This window comes from Cucumis sativus, chromosome 5 (assembly GCF_000004075.3).
Source record: "Cucumis sativus cultivar 9930 chromosome 5, Cucumber_9930_V3, whole genome shotgun sequence".
NCBI lineage: Eukaryota > Viridiplantae > Streptophyta > Magnoliopsida > Cucurbitales > Cucurbitaceae > Cucumis > Cucumis sativus.
In genome coordinates this window covers 7,969,607-7,988,741 of record NC_026659.2, presented here as the reverse complement: position 1 = coordinate 7,988,741, position 19,135 = coordinate 7,969,607, and the positions used below count along the sequence as shown (strand labels likewise).

At 33.0% G+C, this 19,135-nt stretch overlaps 1 protein-coding gene across 1 annotated transcript; it reads right to left on the bottom strand.

Moving 5' to 3' along the window:
* Nucleotides 1-4,571: 4,571 nt before the first annotated feature.
* LOC101212224 lies at nt 4,572-17,846 on the bottom strand. Its single transcript, XM_031885424.1, has 13 exons — nt 17,727-17,846; nt 16,076-16,612; nt 14,836-15,960; nt 14,354-14,732; nt 13,541-13,548; nt 12,979-13,316; nt 12,682-12,898; nt 12,194-12,540; nt 11,552-12,079; nt 9,604-10,819; nt 8,826-9,176; nt 6,861-7,080; nt 4,572-6,621 (listed from the first exon to the last, which is right to left on the bottom strand). The coding sequence occupies exons 1-13, from the start codon at nt 17,844-17,846 to the stop codon at nt 4,838-4,840; spliced, it is 7,170 nt and encodes a 2,389-aa protein (XP_031741284.1). The 3' UTR covers nt 4,572-4,837.
* Nucleotides 17,847-19,135: the final 1,289 nt, after the last annotated feature.

Here is a 19,135-nt window from a genome sequence, read left to right as displayed (position 1 = left end):
TTCAAATAATTTGATTTTTGGTAAAGAGATTACCATACCATTTCTTTTTATGACATCTATGAAAATATTGATATGTTTAAAATGTTTTTCTAAACTTAGAGAAAAGATTAAAACATCATCAATATAAACAATCGTAAAATCTTTAAAATCATTGAAAATACCATTCATGATTTTTTTAAATTCTGATGGGGCATTTTTTAGCCCAAAAGGCATTACATTTCATTATTATTGTCCAAACGAAACATTGAAAATATTTTGGTAATTTATCTTTTCCAGAAATTTGAATTTGTCAAAGTCTAGATTTTATCAAATTTTAAAAATATTTTTACATTTGAAATTCTTTTGCGTAAACCTTGTTTATGGGGAATTGAATATCTAATATTCCATTCCAAAACTTTGTTTAACGGTTTATAGTTTATTACTAATCTTGGAACTTCGCGCTATTTTTCGACGACTTTATTGACATAAAAGGCGGTTCACGACCATGGACTCTTTGAGGATCTTATTAGATTTTTATCTAATAAGACTTGTATTTTTTTCCTGTAATGTGTGAATTCATTTGAATCGGTCTAGCTTTTGTTAGGATATCCAATTCTTTGAATTATTTGGAATATGGAAGATCAATTATGTGTTTTTTCATATCCCAAAATACATTTGGTAAATTAGAACAAATTTCATTTCAATTTATCCTATTTTGAATTGAAAATTCTTTTAAATTTTCCTCAATCCTTTTGTAGTCAATTTCCCTTTTTTAGAAAACTAATTTGCTTTTGTTTTCTTTTTATTTGTTTTATTTTCAAAACATTCATTTATAAAAGTTGATGAGATAAATTCCAAAATCAATTTTTCTCCGAATTTCTTTTTACTAAAAGGAGTTCGAAGAATTAATTCTTGGCAAAGATCTTTGACTAAAAGAATAGATGTTTTGAAACAATATTCTTTATTACAAACATGTACTTTTGAAAGTTTAAATTTGATATATAATCTCTTACCGTTTGCTCCAATGATAATAACCTCTATGGTTTTCTCAAAATATTTTGTAGGAATTAAAATACAATTTTGATAACCTCTATGGTTTTCTCAAAATATTTTGTAGGAATTAAAATACAATTTTGATCCGCACTTGAGTTTATGAGTGATTTTAAAGTAATTTTGAAATCTTCTATTTTTAAAGTGAATAAACTAAAACTTATTCTTGAAATTAAATTAATTTCACGATTTAGATTACTTAAAAAATATTTTCCTAAGTCTAAATCATCTTAATTATTATTTTGTTTCATATGAGAAATTTCTACTTTCATTTCTAAAATTTCATATTTATGTTGGAAAATTTCCCTGTTAAGGCAATTGATTTCAAATTTTAAATCATCAATAGAAACCGGTGTTTGGAGTTTGTAATACTTTTGAAAAACCTTTTCAAAAAATTGTTTTCCTTTTTTAAAATTGTTTTGAGGAAGATTCTCGTGTGAAAGAATCTCTAAGTGTTTCTAAAATATTTCATTTTAACTCCTCATTTCAAACACGGTTAATAGTTTGAAATAATAAATCTTGTTTGAAAGTTAAAACATTTGTTTTGTTTAAAACACATTTACTTGCGTCTTTAATTTCTTTAAAGACATTTTTAAAGAAATACCTTTTTAAGATTTGCTATACTTTGAAGATCTTCTATAAAATGTAGGTTTCATATTATAGTGTTTTGGACAAATTTTCTTTGAAGAAGAACCCGATTCTTTGACTTTCTCAAATCCATATTAAGAACAAAAAGTCTTTGTTTCTCTCTTATGAAGATTTGAATGCTTTTGAACTTTGCTTTGAATTTTTATCTCATTGCAGAAGACCATACTCTATGATTTTAGAGGTTAATCGAGCATATGTAAGGTCTTCCGAAGGTATTTGCTCAGAGTGTGTTTCGTTGAGAGAGTTGTAGACTCGTTCTGCCATGAAGCTCGAAAGTCCATCAATGAACATTTCTTTCCAATGTCTGGTATTGCAATCCTGAATAAGAACATACTTTTGTACCATCTAAAGTTTTCCATAGAGGAAGATTTTAGATTTTTATTATTTTCCTCTGGTTTTCTATATCAGTGTCACTTCCTGGGCCAAAGTGCATGTTGATTGTGTAGAGAAGAACTTTTATAGCGTCCACTCGCTCTTCTTCTACTTCTTGAGTTGTTGAAGTTCCATCTTTAGTTTTAATCATCATTCTAATTCTTGTCCTATGATTTTTAATTGCTTCCCTTTGTTCATTGGTTAGGGCATGATCCCACCACATTTTGAGGCTTCCACTGAATCCATTGATTAGAAGCATAACAACTTTTCCATTTGTATGACCATTGGATTCATAGACTATGGAATAAGTTAACATATTATTCAATATGTCATAAATTTGATATTATGAAGTTCCATCAATATTCCAAACATATATAGATTCTCCATTGAATTCTGTATTGATTGCATATCTTTATCTTTGGTCTAGATCTTTTTCTGGAAATGAAGATCGTTTATAGAAATTAATTTGATCTCTTCTGTTAACAAATCTTTCAAAATTGATTTTGTTGATTTGTTTTTCTTCTACGTTGAGTGAAAGATTTTCAAAATCTCCAATGAATTGAGCTGCATCTTCTTCATTAAGAACATTTATAGAACTCTCACCTTTTAGTTTCTTCAAGAAGTTTTTGTTTTTAGTTTTTATTCTAACTTTTTCTAAAGGTCGGAAAATGTTATGAATTTCTTTAGGGGTAGGAGGGTTAAAAGTTCTCTCTAACTTGAAGACTTTCATTTTTGTTAGAATTGAAGAGAGCATTTTGTTTGAATATTTGTTTTGCACCTACATACTTTTTATTTCCTTATTTGTTGGAGTCTTATATTCTTCTGATTCTTTGATAATTTGAAAAGGTTTTGCTATATCGTTCTCGTTATAAAAACTTTTGAACTCAACATCTTCCATTGGAGGATAATCAACTTTAATTTCTCCTCTTTGAGTTTTCCAAGATTCTTATTATGCAAAGTGATGGTCAAACTCTTTCCTTTGGCTATTATTGATATAATTTGAAAATTTTGCCATATGTTAGTAAATATTTTGTCAAATTTGTTATTTTTGATAATTCTCCAATAATTAATAGTGTAAATATGTAAGTTTTAATATAAATAATAAGAAAAATGGTCCAAAATAGAAAATTTGACAAAATAGTTACAATAATAATAGTGATATGCTTCTATTAGTAACATTAATAGAAAGTGATAAAAGTCTATCAATTTTTGTCGTGGATAGAATCAGAAATTTTACTATAGCTTATAAATATTATGCTATTTTTAAAATTATCTTAATAATAAATATAGTTCAAAATATTTCATTACGGTAAAAAAATATCTCAAATTTTGTTTATATGTATTATTTAAAAGGTCAAATTTGTTCATAAAATTAACTAAATCTTATTAATGAAATTAATTGAAAATTTAAGGCATTGGTGTAAAATTGTGGCCAAACGAGGTCTTTTCTCTAAAATTGTGTATTATAAAATTCTTTCTACCAACGTCTATAATTGTTAAACTAAGAAATTTGGTTGTAATTTGTAAAAAATTGGATTCATTTTCGTATATTTGAAAACTAAGTACGTGCATAAAATAAATTATGTTTATTCTACAATTCATATACTAATACTACTAAATATTTTATAAAGGCAAATTATGGACAAATTTAGATCACAAATTAATAATTATTTTGATTTAAGTCTCAAACTAATAATTGTCAATTTAAATCGTGTAAGTTTTTTTTAAAGGTCTTTTTAAGTAAACTTGGTGTGGGATGTCATGACGAATAAGATGTTAGATAAACTAATCTCGTGTTGGCAAATCCTAAACTTTCACAAATATATCAAATTAAACTTCAAATCTACATAATTATATCAATTTAAACTCTCAACTCTCGTAAGTGTATCCAAATAAAACATAAAAGAGGGTTCAAATTGATATAATAATGTGAACTCAAGTTTAAATTGACACACTTATAAAAGTTCAAAGTTTAAATTAATATAATTATTAATTAGTTTAAAATTTAAATGGATACAAAGCCTCAAAGTTTAGAATTTAAATTGATATAATTATTAGTTAAGGGTCTAAATTAGTACAACTACGTTGAATGTGTAGGTTAATATTTTCTCCATTTTCTATATCAACTATAATTGATATACTTTAAATCTGATAACTGAGCTATCAAACTAATATACAAAGCTATTGAGTATATCAGCTTTAATCTATTTTGTTGACTATTTCACAAATAAACCATTATTTCCAAAAATGGTTTAAATTTATTACGGTTTGTTTTTATAATTTTTCCAAAAATATCCACCGTCATCAACATTTTATCAATATTTGCATCGATATTTTCAACAATCAAAACCTCCATATTTTTTAAATCTTAAACCTTGATTATGAAACATAAGTGAGTTAAAACAAAACAATAACTAAGAGAAAGGGCAGATGAAATAAAACCTCCTCGATCAACAGCTTTGTGGTTTTATAGGAATCTAAGGGAGAGTGCACGATGAACAGACTGATTGAGAGAGACTAGATAGATTAAGGAGGATTGATATCCAAATTTCAGAGGCCAAGCCAAAGATAACAAGGAAAAGGCCATATTAGTATGTTGGATATGCCAACAACCCAAAAATAGTCAAGTCTGAAGTGTTTATTAAGCCACCAATATCACAAACTCAAAACTATAGGCCCTATATGCATTATATTACAGAATGAAAGTTCACATGTGTACATGCATATGTACAAAAACAAGCTAACAGAATCGTAGAGCGTAAAACTGCTCATATTCATGCACATTATATCATTTTTGAAAATTGAATTTCATACCATTTTCGGTTACCTTTCTCCAGTACTGCTTGGCTATGAACTTGTGATCTGTCACTTTCTGTTTACCCTTCTCACCATCCACATTCTTGTTTTTTAGCTTCTTCTGTTCAATTTGCAGCTGTTGCAGTTGTTGTGATGAATCTCCAAATTCTGACAAGTTGACAGAGTTTTTCATCTTATCCTTCTTCGCTTTTGAATCAATCGAGCTTGTTGTTTCCTTATGTGCATTTCTGACCTTCTGATTACATTGCTGCTGCAGCCTTTGTGAAGCTTCTGCCTTGTTTACAATATTCACTTCGTCTTTCTCCATCTTCAGATCATTTTGTGCTGCAATTACCTCTTTGGCATACACAGACTTTGGCTTAAATTGCAACTTGTATGATGTGTCTTTAGGGGATGAGATGAAAGGGGCAACTGTCAGATTATCCTCAATCTTCGAATCATTTTGAGATGTTTTCTCCATGCACAGTGACTCCTGATTTGATTGAAACTGCAATCCATGTGAAGACCATTCACTTGTTGACATGATTTCAGCAACTTGGATCTTATCCTTTTTCTCCGTATCATTTTTAGATACTGTTTTCGTCTTGAGCTTGGATTTAAACTGCAATCCTTGTGAAGACTCATTTGCTATAGACATGCTAATGCTATTAGCCAGTTTCATCTTATCCGTTGTCTTTGTACCATTTCGGGATTGTGTTTCCTTCCATATTGACTTGAGCTTAGGTTGAAACTTCAACTCTTTTGAAGACCCATTTACTATTGACATGTCCTCAGAAACTTCCATACTATCCCTTGTCGTCGTATCATTTTGTGATATTGTTTCAAACTCAAGCTTACATTGAAACTGCAATCCTTGCAAAGGCTCTTCAGCTGTAGACAAGTTATCAGCCAGTTCCACCTCCTTTGTCATTGTATTATATTGGGATGTTGTTTCCTTCCATACTGACTTTATCTTAGATTGAAACTTCAATCCTTGGGAAGACCCTTTAGTTGTTGACATGTTTTCAGCAACTTTCATCTTACCCCTTATCGTGGTATCAATCTGTGCTACTGTTTTGAACTCAAGCTTAGATTGAAACTGCAATCCTAGTGAAAACATGTCATCAGCCACTTTCATCCTTTCCTTTGACTTGGTATCATTTTGGAATGTCGTTTCCTTCCATACTGACTTGAGTTTAGGTTGAAACTTTGAACCACGCGAAGACCCTTTAGCTGTTGATATGTTATTAGCAACTTTCATCTTACCCTTAGTCTTTGTATCATTTTGAGATGTTTCCTTGTGTACTGAGACTGATACAAGCTTTGGTTGAAGATGCAACCCTGGTGAATGAAACCCTTCATTTTCGGATATGGTTAGTTCTTCCTCTTGCAACATTTTATTCTCAGAGAGACCCAAAGTCCCGAGGAATAAATATTTTTCATCAATGGAGTCGAAGGATTCGACAAATCTCATCATGGAACCAAAATTTTGAAGCTGGTGATAGTGAAGGGCACCTTTCCACAGAAACAAATGCCACGCCTCTTTGATATGTTTGCATTTCTTAATGAGATCAACATTATCATATTTCCTCCAGCTGCAGATCCCTTGCAACCCCGTGTCGAAAAGATTTGCCGCAGTGCAGACATCAAAGAATTTCAAGAAACATCTGCCCATTGAATATGCCACGGCTGCTAATTTGTAGCATTTAGCCAACATATAACAATCACCAGCATCCTCTAACCTTGCTTCCCCACATTTTGTTAAATATGTATAAGCTACAACAATAACGGAGACATTAATAAGACGATTTAAGATGGGCCTTCCACTTTAAAAGCCACACATCATATCACCAAAATGTCCTTTTAAACTATCCTACCAAATTACCAATTGTAATATTATCTCTTCCTTACCCATCTAGGCCTATTGGACTTCTCATTATGATACTTGAACAGTCCTAGACTTAAAACAAGCTCAGATTCATGTATGAAACTTTAAAATTATCGAAGTTGTGCACCTGCTGTTTTATATTCTTTTAACTCAATGTAGCACTTGGCAGCAATCTCAGCACGATCCAAAGAAATATAAATTTCAGCAGCTTCTCGAAGGGCATTACGAGATATTTGAGGATTTGCAGTTGCACAAAAAGAAGCAGCCCTGGCCCATTCACTTCTACGTCTGTCTTCAGCCCTTTCAAAACACAAAGATGCTGCCCCATAAACACCCTCTGAAAAGAACTGCCATCATAATGTATAAAATGATAAGCAGAAAATATGAAAAGAAAATAACTGGCAACAGACATAAGGATAGAATCTATCTGGCAGTTAATGTACTAACAATCTGTAAGGTATCTCCTTACTAACTTTAGTATTACTTAGAAAAAGGGTGCCCGAGGGCTACAAAATACCTCGAGTACAAAGAGCTTAACCTCTCTTTCTCCAAACTTGATGTATTTAGTTTGTGCTCAGTGTTTAGTTACTGTTAGTTAGTCACTGTTTAGTTACTGTTACTATATCAAATGTGTGCTGATATTTTAGAAGCTTTATGATTAGGCTGATGTAATTTGTTGACTTTTGGGGTTTAGTATAAAAACCCTTAGTTTGTCATTGTGTCTATTAATAATAAAAAGTTCCAGAAGAAGATTTTTAGTCTATTTTAAGTGTTTTCTGTCCAAGAACACAGACACACACCCAAACACATCAACTTGGTATCAGAGCTTCACTGATGAAGGGAGCTGTGACTGGCAAGAATACCTCGACAAAGGAAAGGAGGTAGTGCCCAATTAAGAAGAGATCCCATCTCCACTCACTTCGACTGCCCGATTGATGGCCGTTGAAGAAAGTGTGGTAGAACTCATCAACCGAGTGAGAAATCTTGAAACCAACACGGAACGTCTTGCTCACCGGCTGGAAGTAGTGTTGATGGCACTTCCCCAGCAGCAGGAAATCGGCGACGGTAATCACCAAGAACTCCGGCACATTGCCGGCCGAAATCCCGGCAAGTCGGGCCGCGACAATCACTGGAGTTCATCAGAAACGTCAGACGAAGGTGGAGACCACCTCAGAGACGGCCGACTATAGGAGCCCAATATGGATCTTCAAGATTCGGAGGCTTCTGAAGAGGAAGTGCTTTTTCGGCCACGCCAAAGAGAAAGAAGAGATTTCAGAGATGGCCAGCGACAGAGAGAGTTCAGATTTCAAAACCCAGTTTTCAGAAGAGGCCGAAATGGGGGAGAAGACTATCTTGAAGACCATTTGCAACCTGCCAGATATAGAGAAATAAGGAGAAGAGAAAATTTGCAGCAAGATTTTAAGATGGAGGTCGATTTGCCAAATTTCAGCGGCAAATTGGATGCAGAAGCACTTCTTGATTGGGTTAAAAAATGTGGAGAGCTTCTTTGAGTATATGGAGACAGCCAAAGACAAGAAAGTCAAGATGCGCTTAAGCTTAAATCGGGTGCGGTGTATGGGCTTGATGTTTTGATGAATTGATGAATTGTAGTGGGTAGTTACATTCAGTTTGTTACAGTTAGGTAGTTTGGGGGGGAGAACTAATCAGTTTTACAGCTGATTAGTTTCAACTAATAAACAGACTAACTATCTAATCGGTTATATTTACAATTAGCTCCTTCAACCACTTATTCTTCCCCCTTTTACTGTATTGATGAACTATTATTGGTGGTCTATCAAGTTTCTTATAAAGGAGAAAAACCTATGACAAATATGAAACAGAATTATGACAATCAAGAACAAATATTTGACAACTAGCATTTACACATAAACGTTCCTAAATTGTTGAACTTCCAACATTTTCAAATTCATTTCAAGAGTTTTGTTTTGTTAGTAAGACAGTTAAATCCATTCCTCGAGGGTTTTATAACAAGTACTTAAGTTCCAAAGGAAGAGTGTTAATAATCAAGAGCAGTACTTGTTATCCTTAATTTAGCAGGATATGCTCATGCATGCTGGAAAATTAGTCATACCTCAAGCCCCAGTGAGCTCCACTCCTCTTTCGTGCTTGGGACCTTCATTGTTTGTACGATTGAGTAATCCAGTGTCTTTACTTGAACATAACACAGTTTTTTCCAATAGTCAACGATCGGATTGGAAAACTCCTGGTTGTCTTCATAAATCCATAATCTTCTCCTTGAACGTGTAAGTGCTATATGGAGTAGCTTTAATTCCCAACATAAGTCCAGTTGTACTGGCTGATTGAAGCTTGGAGAACCACCGGGAGCAATTTCAAGCATGTCTTGCTCAATCATATATTGATATATGACTCTCCACTGATTTCCCAGAGGCGATGAGTTGAAAAATTTGTACAACAGAACATCCTAAAATGCAAATATATAAGTATATATATATTTCAGCATATAATTGTGGCAGAAGGTTAAACTTTAAATTTTGCAGAACATACATTCTATGGAGAAAAGAAGGTATGAATGGTCATGCTAAATTATCAAAACTAAAAACTTAACTGTCTCAATAATTAATAAGTTCCTCTGATCTTATATCCCATTTATAGTGTGATTCATTCACCATAGTGAAAACAAGGCTTTACTATGAAGTATGACATTTATATGGAGTAGATTATATAACTCAAGTTTTCAGGTTCTGAAATCCCTGAGGTGATTTATCCCACAAACCTGAGACAACTCTTCGAAGCATAATATCTTCCCATCCAAAAATCAAAAGAATGGCTATCAATGATAGCGACTTCATGCAAATTTATTGTAATTCAAAATAAGGACTAGTATTCACCTGAAATTCCATGCATTGACACTCCATAATTGTAACGATAATGGCTTGATTTCCCACAAGACTAGAGATCTCATCCCTGGCACACTCATCTCGAACCAAAATGACCTGTTTTGCTCCATATCCACGAGCGTCTGCAGGTATATTTCTCCCCTCTTCAAATAAAACCATCATCATATTTTGGCCTTTCCTACTTTCAAGAAGAACTGGGGTTTCAAAATCAGTTGAACTCATTTCACTTGTTTCAGGGCACACTATATCAATACATCGTGGAAAGAAGCGGAAAAGAAGATCTGTAACGCTATTAGCTAATTGGAGAATTTTGGGTTGTGTACGACAATTCTGATTTATGTGAAGAATGTCCGGGATTTTTATTAACCCTGCATCAATGCCTTTTTCATCAGTTTTAACTCCTGATATGAATTCCTTGTAGAACAAAAATCTTATGTCCTGGAACCTGAAGTCAATACCCTTGGCAATAGTTTGAGTTGTATTACTTGAAAAAACAAAGCCTGAATTGACATTTTTACACAGGTATTTTAAAAGAGTAATTTGCATCATAGTAAGAGCTTGTACTTCATCCACATAAACAAAATCCATGTGATCGCCTGTATACCGAAAAACTTTCAATCGACGATGAAGGTCAATGACTAGATCAGCCAAATCATATTCCCCTTTTGCGTTTTTCATCTTTTCATAATCTAAAAATATATCATAAATTCTTTCTCTTTGCTTTCTGCTTAATGTGGACTGACCCTTTGAAAGTCGAGTATAATCTAGCTTACTAAGTTTACCATCAAGAGCATCCTTTGCTCCTAATCCACCTTTTATCTGGGAAATGATTTCATTGAAAACCACAACAGCATCAAGCTTGTAGGTTAGACAGCTATCGAAGTAGGACCAGTACGATGAAGCAAAGTTTTTAACAGTTACTTCCTTTGATACTATAAAATTATAGGCAGCTCTTGATAATGAATCTTTGGGCTTGCCACCACTAAGTCTCCATTGTTTCTGAAATCTAATAAAGTATGAATCTCCCACAGTTCTATCAAGCATTATCAAAAACTTTCTAAATGTTATCACTAGAGGAAATGAGTTGGCTGGAATACCATCAAAGCTATTTGGAACATCCAAGAGATCTTGAACATCATTCATATCGAGCACATCAGCTTTACACAAATTTTGGGTCTCTTTAAAAACGTTCCCACCATTGGAAATTCTGCATATTAAAGAAACCTTCAATTATGGCCTAAACATATAAAATATGATTCAGTAATGGTGAAATTAGAATATTTCAGAAACATAATTAGATTAAGCTCAAGAAACAATATGAGATCATTCTTTGAGGTGAAATAACTGAGAAGAAGGGGAAGATAAAATCTCATTCCCAACCAATATAAAATTTATTATTTCAAAACACGAGAAGATTTCATAATGATCTTAAGAATGCTCTTAATACCATGAAGCTATTAATCATCATTCTAGTGCATATTTTTATTTACAAAAAAAGGAATAATAAATAAGAATAGTTGGCTCTTCTTTGACTGAACAATCCAAACTCCTGATGAGAGGGTAAGTGTAGACAAATAACTATATGCTTTGTAACTGCGCTGATTTCATTATGCTCTCTGAGCTTGATTTTCAATGTTTGGCCAGCTCATTCAATTGAAATCCAGAAAGTCAATTGCCAAACTTTACTTAAAGAAATGATGAATTCTTATCTCTTTCGACCAAAAAGCACTCTGCGATGGGAGTTTCATATGTGTTTGTTTAAGTCTATGTTTAAGTCTACCGTTTTTGTAAGCCTCTACCGTTTTTGTAAGCCTTACTGGTGGTAATTCAATCAAATATATACTGGAAATGAAGGACATTTAATTTACCGAACAAACTCTAATGTCTTTTCTGTGAAAGGTACGACTCTTAAAACAAGTACCAGAAAATTTTCACAAACCTTTTCAAGTATGCAAGGCGCTCTTTTACATAGAGGCACTGTTTAAGAGTGACTGTGATGAACAGCTGTCGCAGGACAGTTCTCTCTGTCTTTTTGCATTCCTCACCACCCTCATTTCTATAACATACTTCTGCATTCTCTCGTGTAACCAGACTACATCCCGTAGGATGGATATACTGCTGCTGTTCTCTCATAAAAAGCTTTACTGTCATAGCTGCAGTTTTCCCAGAACCGGGCCTTCCCATTATGAAAGCATTGGTAGGAACCAAAATTATCTCTAATTCAACATCTTCGACTTGACATGGGAGATCCAATTCTTTACTGTCACGGCCCGAGAGCAAGTGCTTTGCTTTTTGATAGGATAAAGATTGAAACCTCATCTGCAGCAATTTTTTTTTCAAAGTTATATCCTGGGTGTCATCACTGTCACCTTGCAAACTTAATATGGCATTTAGCTCAGCTTTCATGTAATCTTTATAAACAACAATATCAGGAGAAGCACTCCATGTGATTGGAAGCTCAAGATCCCTATAGTCACATAACAGAAAATTGTGTGAGGCCAACATTATCCAATTAGTAAATATATGAAAGGGCAACAATTTTCTTACTGGTCACATTTAAAATGAGAAGATATGGGTGTACCCTTTATGAGACTTTGCTTTACATAGATTCAGGAAGTCATCAGTATACAGCTCATGTATGTCGGAAAGACACTCAACAAGTACTTTTACATCCGTCAAAGGTTTGATATCCCATATCTTAAGAATTTGTTTGTACTTTAAATCCTTCTCAATATACAATGAGTATATGATGAACAGACCTTCAGCTTTAAAGCATTTTATAATGTTAGAACATTTGAGATTGGGGACATAGTCTGTCCCTGGACGCCAGCCACATGAGAGCCTCAGCAAAAGGACAATAATTAATTTCTTTTGGTTGATTGAAACCACATTCTGAAAGGATGCCCTAAAAGAATCACTTAGAAGAACCTGAGATTACAAGAAGATAAGTTTGTTTGAGCACACAAAAATCAATATAAATTTTCAAAAGTAAAAAATATATATATCAATATTCAGTAACTAAGTGCTCTTACACAATGACAAAGTATTAGTGTATCACAAGATACATACCTTCCACTGAGCCATTGTAAACAGTACGCTATCCTTGTTGAGTAAATCATCAAGCTCAAGAAGCACTTTCTTGACCTCTATTATAGCATCTGCGAAGTCTTTGTCTTCCGCAGCATTAAAATAACACTGACGATCCTTGGCATCAGAAACTACAGCTTCCCATTCAGAATTACTATTGCCTAATGTTGTTGCATCTCCAACAATCCAAAGACAGTGCCTGCAAAGAACAAAAATTCTAAAATGTAACAAGTAAAAAGAAATTAAATATTACCGAAACATACATGGAAGATAACGTACCTAGCTCTTGTCAAAGCAACATTGATTCTCTGTGAACTAGAGATGAACCCAATATTTTTTCTCCTGTTGGATCTGACAGTGGTTAATATGATCACATCCTCCTCACCACCTTGAAAACCATCCACAGACTTCACTTTTACAGTGAAATTATGACTCTTCTCATATTTATGTGCAAGTCTGCTCTGAATTTCTGAAACTTGTGCAGCATAGAAAGATATTACACCAACGTTGAGTCTTGTCTTGGCACCCCTCCAGGCTGCATATACATTTTTCCGTATGAAAGAAAGCCACATCATTAATGAGTGAAAGCAAGAGAAATTGTATAAAATAAAATCCAACTACAAAAAAGGACATACTGAAAATTGAAAACCTATCCAAAAAGATCTTCGAGAGGATTTATAACTAGTTAATGCAAGCAAAACAATAAGAAATATATCTTAACTGCCAATTTTCTTCTCTTTTCCTTTTTCTTTATATTAATGTTATTTCTTTGTTATTATTATTGATGTTGTTGCTGCTGCTATTATTTATTGACAGCAATAAACATGAAACCTAGGCTTACCTGTAAACCTGAGTACTAGGAGAAAAACCACGATGTTGTTGTTTTATTATTTTATGATGATTCACAAAGGTACAATGAGGAAGATTAAATAGAATACAGAAGGAAATAAGAAAAAAAGGAAAAGAAAGATTTACGGTAAGCTTTCCATAAACACCCTAAGGGCCAATCCCACAAATTCTAACAGTATTTCAAATATTTTTATATTGATATTCATTATCTTATTTAGTTAATTATATAACTTAAATTGCAAGTTACTTTGTTTAATCTAAATTATTTATTCAAAGTGTAGGAAAAAAACAACTTTATAAGAAAATAGAATCGGAGCACATGGGAGGGTAGATCCAAATTTCCAAATTTTTGTTAGAGTACATGAATTTTTTAGGAAAGTGATAGACCCCCTATCATTCACCAATACAGTAGAAGAGGGAAGAAGAAAGAGAGTGTCAGTGCGGGCACGTCTGAGTCTGTTAAATGAGTTAGTTACAATATGAATTATAAATAGAACTGTAATCTTGGAGGGAAAGTGAGTTAAGTTTTGAGATTAGTAAGGAATTTTGTGCACCTTTGAGAGATAAGACAACAGAGAGGGATTTTGTAACTGAATTGAGATATTCTCAATTCGATTTGTTCTTGTAATCGAACGAAGAATCTACTATCAATGAAGTTCTATTGATTGAACACAACTTGGTGTTTCATCAGAAAGCTAATTTCAAAAGCTATGACCTAGGTGGTGATTTTGCACACTAGAGTAAATTAAAAGAGTGTCAGTAGATAGATTAATAGATAATGAATTCTCACATAATTAGTTTTGACCCTTAAAAAGCAATCCCAAATGCACTTTATCTCTCATTTGCATCAACATACCTTTGTATAGCTTTTCAATTATTTTAATCACTACAGCTACCTCAACCGTATTCTTCTTGCTATATCCATCATCATCCCCTTCTTCTTTCCCAACAGAAACATTTATGAAAGAATACGGACCAAACATTGGACTTGGAATATAACACTTCTTGTGTACTTCAGCCATCACAAGAGGAGCATCTAGAATTTGGTTGCTGTAAAATTTGGAATTTGGAAAGCAACTTATTGATGGATGCATTCTGTATTGTGTGTTGAGCAAGTGCTTTGAATGTCCTAATAAACTCAGTCGTTCGAAAAGACTCCTACCATATCCAACTGCATCACAAACCTAATATAAAAGGGATTAGACATTATGTGTGAGTTCCAAGGATAATTGGAAGACAAACTATATCTGAATGTTGATATCAAAGTAGATAGTCCATTGAACTTACCTGGCTACTAACTATTGCCGGCAATTGGCACTCATCACCAATGAGAATAGCATGCTTTATACCAGGAAGTTGTAACGGTACTATTGATTCACATTCCTTTAGCTGTGCAGCTTCATCAATAACTAACAAGTTCACTGGGTCCATTTTCATGAAGTTCAGTTGAAATGAACTGGAAGCAGTGCAAAGAATCAGAGAAGCCCTCTGGAAACAGAACTTCTTCACGGATTCTCTATTCGCTGTACTTGGAAACTGAAGTTGATTCAGGGAAGCCTGAAGAGTTCTTAAACTTGAGAGGCACTGGCTCCTGAAATATAAAATGGTTTCTGCCACAGAAGAATTTGGAAAATCAATAAATACTTCTGGACTTGACAAAAGCATCTTCATTTGCTCAGAGGTTACATTGTCCTGGGATAAAAGCATTCCAAATGAATCAATCAAGTTTAGAAGGATCTCTATATTCTGAATATTATGCTCCAGAATGAATTGTTTGGGAATGTGTGTTATCAAGGTTTTGAGGCATCCACGGAGTGCTGAAGAAGTAGATTTGAACTTTTCTCTTATGAATCCGAGGAATGAAGGGCTTGTTTGTACATTAGACTTCAACAATATGAGATACTCAGAATTGCTACTTTCAAAAAGATTTATGAAACAAGTTGTATGATATTTCCAACCAGCTTGTCCAAAACACTCTACAAGCCTGTCAACACGGTAATCTAAATATATTTCTTCAAGTTCAGAACCAACTTTCAGCCGATCCTTATTCCCAAACAAGAGCATGTCGCCTAAAGAGCATAACACACCTTTTGCTTTGGATGATTCTCTTAGCAACTGTACAACTCTAGCTGCCAATTCTGTAATAGCAACATTTGTTGGGGCACAGGCAAGAACCCTTTGATTCATTTCCAGAATTTTACACAACAAGAAACTAATAGTTTTAGTTTTTCCTGTACCAGGCGGACCCCATATAAGCTCCACGGAAGGCATATGGTCACAAAGTGTCTTGCAGATAGAACACAGCACTGCTGCACTTTGAGAATCATTCAACACAGAAGATAAGCTTGTTCCCAATTTTTCAGCACAGACAGCATTATTATACAAAGAGCATCTATCACAGATTTCGTCACCCTGACATCCAAAAGATCAAATTATTTTCATGTTAAAAAGTATCATGCTCTGTAGGGCCCAGGCTGATAAACAAAAACCAGCAAGGTGAATGTCTTCATTCAAGATAAATGTTTACCATTAATTTTTTGCTAAGTACGTGCTCGATAATCTTTGCATCTTCAGAAGAGTGTAATGAGTTCCATATTCTCAAGTTGGTTGTGATACTCATCAGAAAAACAATAAAGAATTCTTTCTGCATGTCATGTTCACCACTGATGTTTTTGGAGAAATTTAGTTTCAGATGAGCAGAGTATCCATTTTCAGGGTTCTGTTTAGCCCAAGCAAAAGCCCAGGTTCTTGTTGAGCATTGCAAACTCATAACAGTTTCCGCATTCGGCTTTTCATCCAGTATGAGAAAGATATCGCCAGGCAATGTTCTGTAAGACTCCTTCCCACCATTTTTTGTTGTATTTCTCCAAGAATCAACACTGACATCTAGTAACAATTTGCCACCAGATTTTGGCTCCTCAATAGAGACCAGTCGAGCAAAAGGTGCTTTATGAATTGCCTTCAAACTTAAAGACAGTTCTGCTCTAGTTTCTTCTAACAAAGGAAAGAGATAAGTTCCAAGATATTGATGCACTGATTCAAACGAATCTGGAATATGTTGCACCTGAAATTTCGAACTCAAAATAAGAACAAGCACCTATCAGGATGGGCTACTTGACTTGTTTCAGCAGAAGGAAATAAAAAACTATACAGGAAAGAAAAATCTACTTCTAGATCATATAGCATCGTATGAATCATACAAGTAAAGTGAAGTAGAGAAAATTAAGTGTTCATGCCAACTTGTTAATACTTTAATTCATCCCATAAAACCACTATTCAAATCTACAACACTTGAAGTCAAGAAACTCATAAAATAGTAGTATTTTAGTTATGTAACCATAAACTTAGTTTTATGATCTCAAATAAACTAATTTTAAGGCCATATCCCATAATCTAATTTTTATCGCCACCCAAGTTTTTACAATATTACAGCGAAACTTCTAGTCAATTAATTGTATATAGTACGGAAAATAGAGATGGATAGTAATTAGTAAACATTTAAAAAAAAAAAAAAGATGCAACATTTTGATGTAGCCTAGGTAACCTCAAGAAGTAATCCTCCAAAAAAGCAAGCTTTTGAATCTTTTATTTGAATTATAATGTGCTTCCTAGAAGAGGGAAACATCTATTTTTAGAGTTCGATAACAAAAAGATAATTAACAACATTCTTCCTGCATGACTTTTTATAGATATAATACAAAATTAGTTTAGATTTTCAGTTGGTCTAGGTCCAGTATCAACTATAAGATTATAAGAACAGTATAAAGAAATTGCAAGGAAGTCAAGAGAAAAACCCAGAAAATAAAGTATGATGAGTATTCATCAAAAAATCAGAAGATAAAAAAGAAAAACAGAACCTTGTTTTTATAGAAACCATCATACAATATATCTTCTAAAGTCCAAGAAAACAAATGATGAATAAGGCCATTGGAACATATGTTCTTAGTTTTAACCGTCTTTGAAGAGCTATCTGCGTCCATTTTTTCAATCTCCAACCACAAACTCCCTCCACATCAAAATTCCTCAAGAACTCTTCAGCAGAATGAGACACAAACATTCACAACTTCGCATTCCGCTACCTAATCAGAAGAAAAGGGAACAAACCCAATGATGAGAAAAAGAAGAGTAGACTAAAAATAGACATGGAAGTCCATGAATGCTTTTGAAAAAACAATGACCTCCATTATAACCAATGAGTCAACATGGAGTTTCTTCTTTGCTCCTTTCCCGTATAACCCATTTTTATTACCACTGTTTGAGTTGCTTTGAAACTTCGCAATTTGGAAAAAGAACGCCATGCTATGCATGCGCATTGCCCCATAACACATTTCTTTTTGGTTAAATTACAAGTTTACTCCTAACCTTCCAAATGTATATCATCACTATTTTTTCCTTTTATATAATTCACTTTTAAAAGGAAATGATTAAAAAAAATTTCAAATATTTATTTTAAAAAGGTTTTTTTTTTTTTTTAAATATGACAAATCACTCAAATATTTACACGGTATAAAATAATTCTGAAAACATAAAAAATCAACGACTTATAATGAGAAATGCCAAAAATGTCCCAATCAATACACGATTAATCGGTTACACGTGTGCACGACCGTGTAGAGTCTAAACGAATTATCTACTATCATTTAGGTTATGATACACTATTGTGTAGTTTTTTTCAATGATGGAAAAAATGTTTCAAATTTAAACGATCGTGTTGATTATGGTAAGCAATTGTATAGTCCAATGTAAATAATAGTTAAAAACTTCAAATCAAATGATTGTGTTGACCATGCTAAACGATTGTGTTAACTATGGTAAGCGATCGCTTAAATAATGCAAACACGATCGTATAGTTCGTTTTAAATGATGGAAAATAGGCTTTAAATTTAAACAATCGTGTTGACCATGGTAAACAATTGTTTAAATCATGTTAAAATGATATTTAAACGATCTTGATATTCTCGAATATGAGGAAAATGAAGTAGCTTCCTAGAATCAGTCCATTACATCGTATTTTACCTAGAACGTGTTAATTTTTCATTCCATTATATTGTTTACACATATATACAATAACACATATATAATGATATATAGTAAGATGTCCAAATTTTTTCCTTCAATGATTTTTTTTGTTACTTTGTTTATCATATAGTAATTTTAAGTTATTAGTCATATAAATATTTATATTTCAAGTATACTGTACACTACACTATTTCGACAAAATTTGAGTTTAAAATATATGTTTATATAGTAAATATTACTAAAAGATTAGTAAACTACACATTCTGAATGTATCTATAATATACGATCAAAATATCATATATACATATTATCACTTTATATATTTTTTAAATTAACAATATATAATTTAATATATCCGTAAAATATAATAGTTTTGTTGTGTGATTTAGTATATATATATATATATCTCATCTTACTTACAACGTCAATATTTAGTGACATATAGTTCTAATATTTTTTGGTAGGACGGCCAGAATTGCAGTCTATTTCGATGGACTTTTTCAATGAATCTAACAATTACGTTAGTTTATGTGTCCAAAATAATAGTTGATGAACAATATGTGCTATA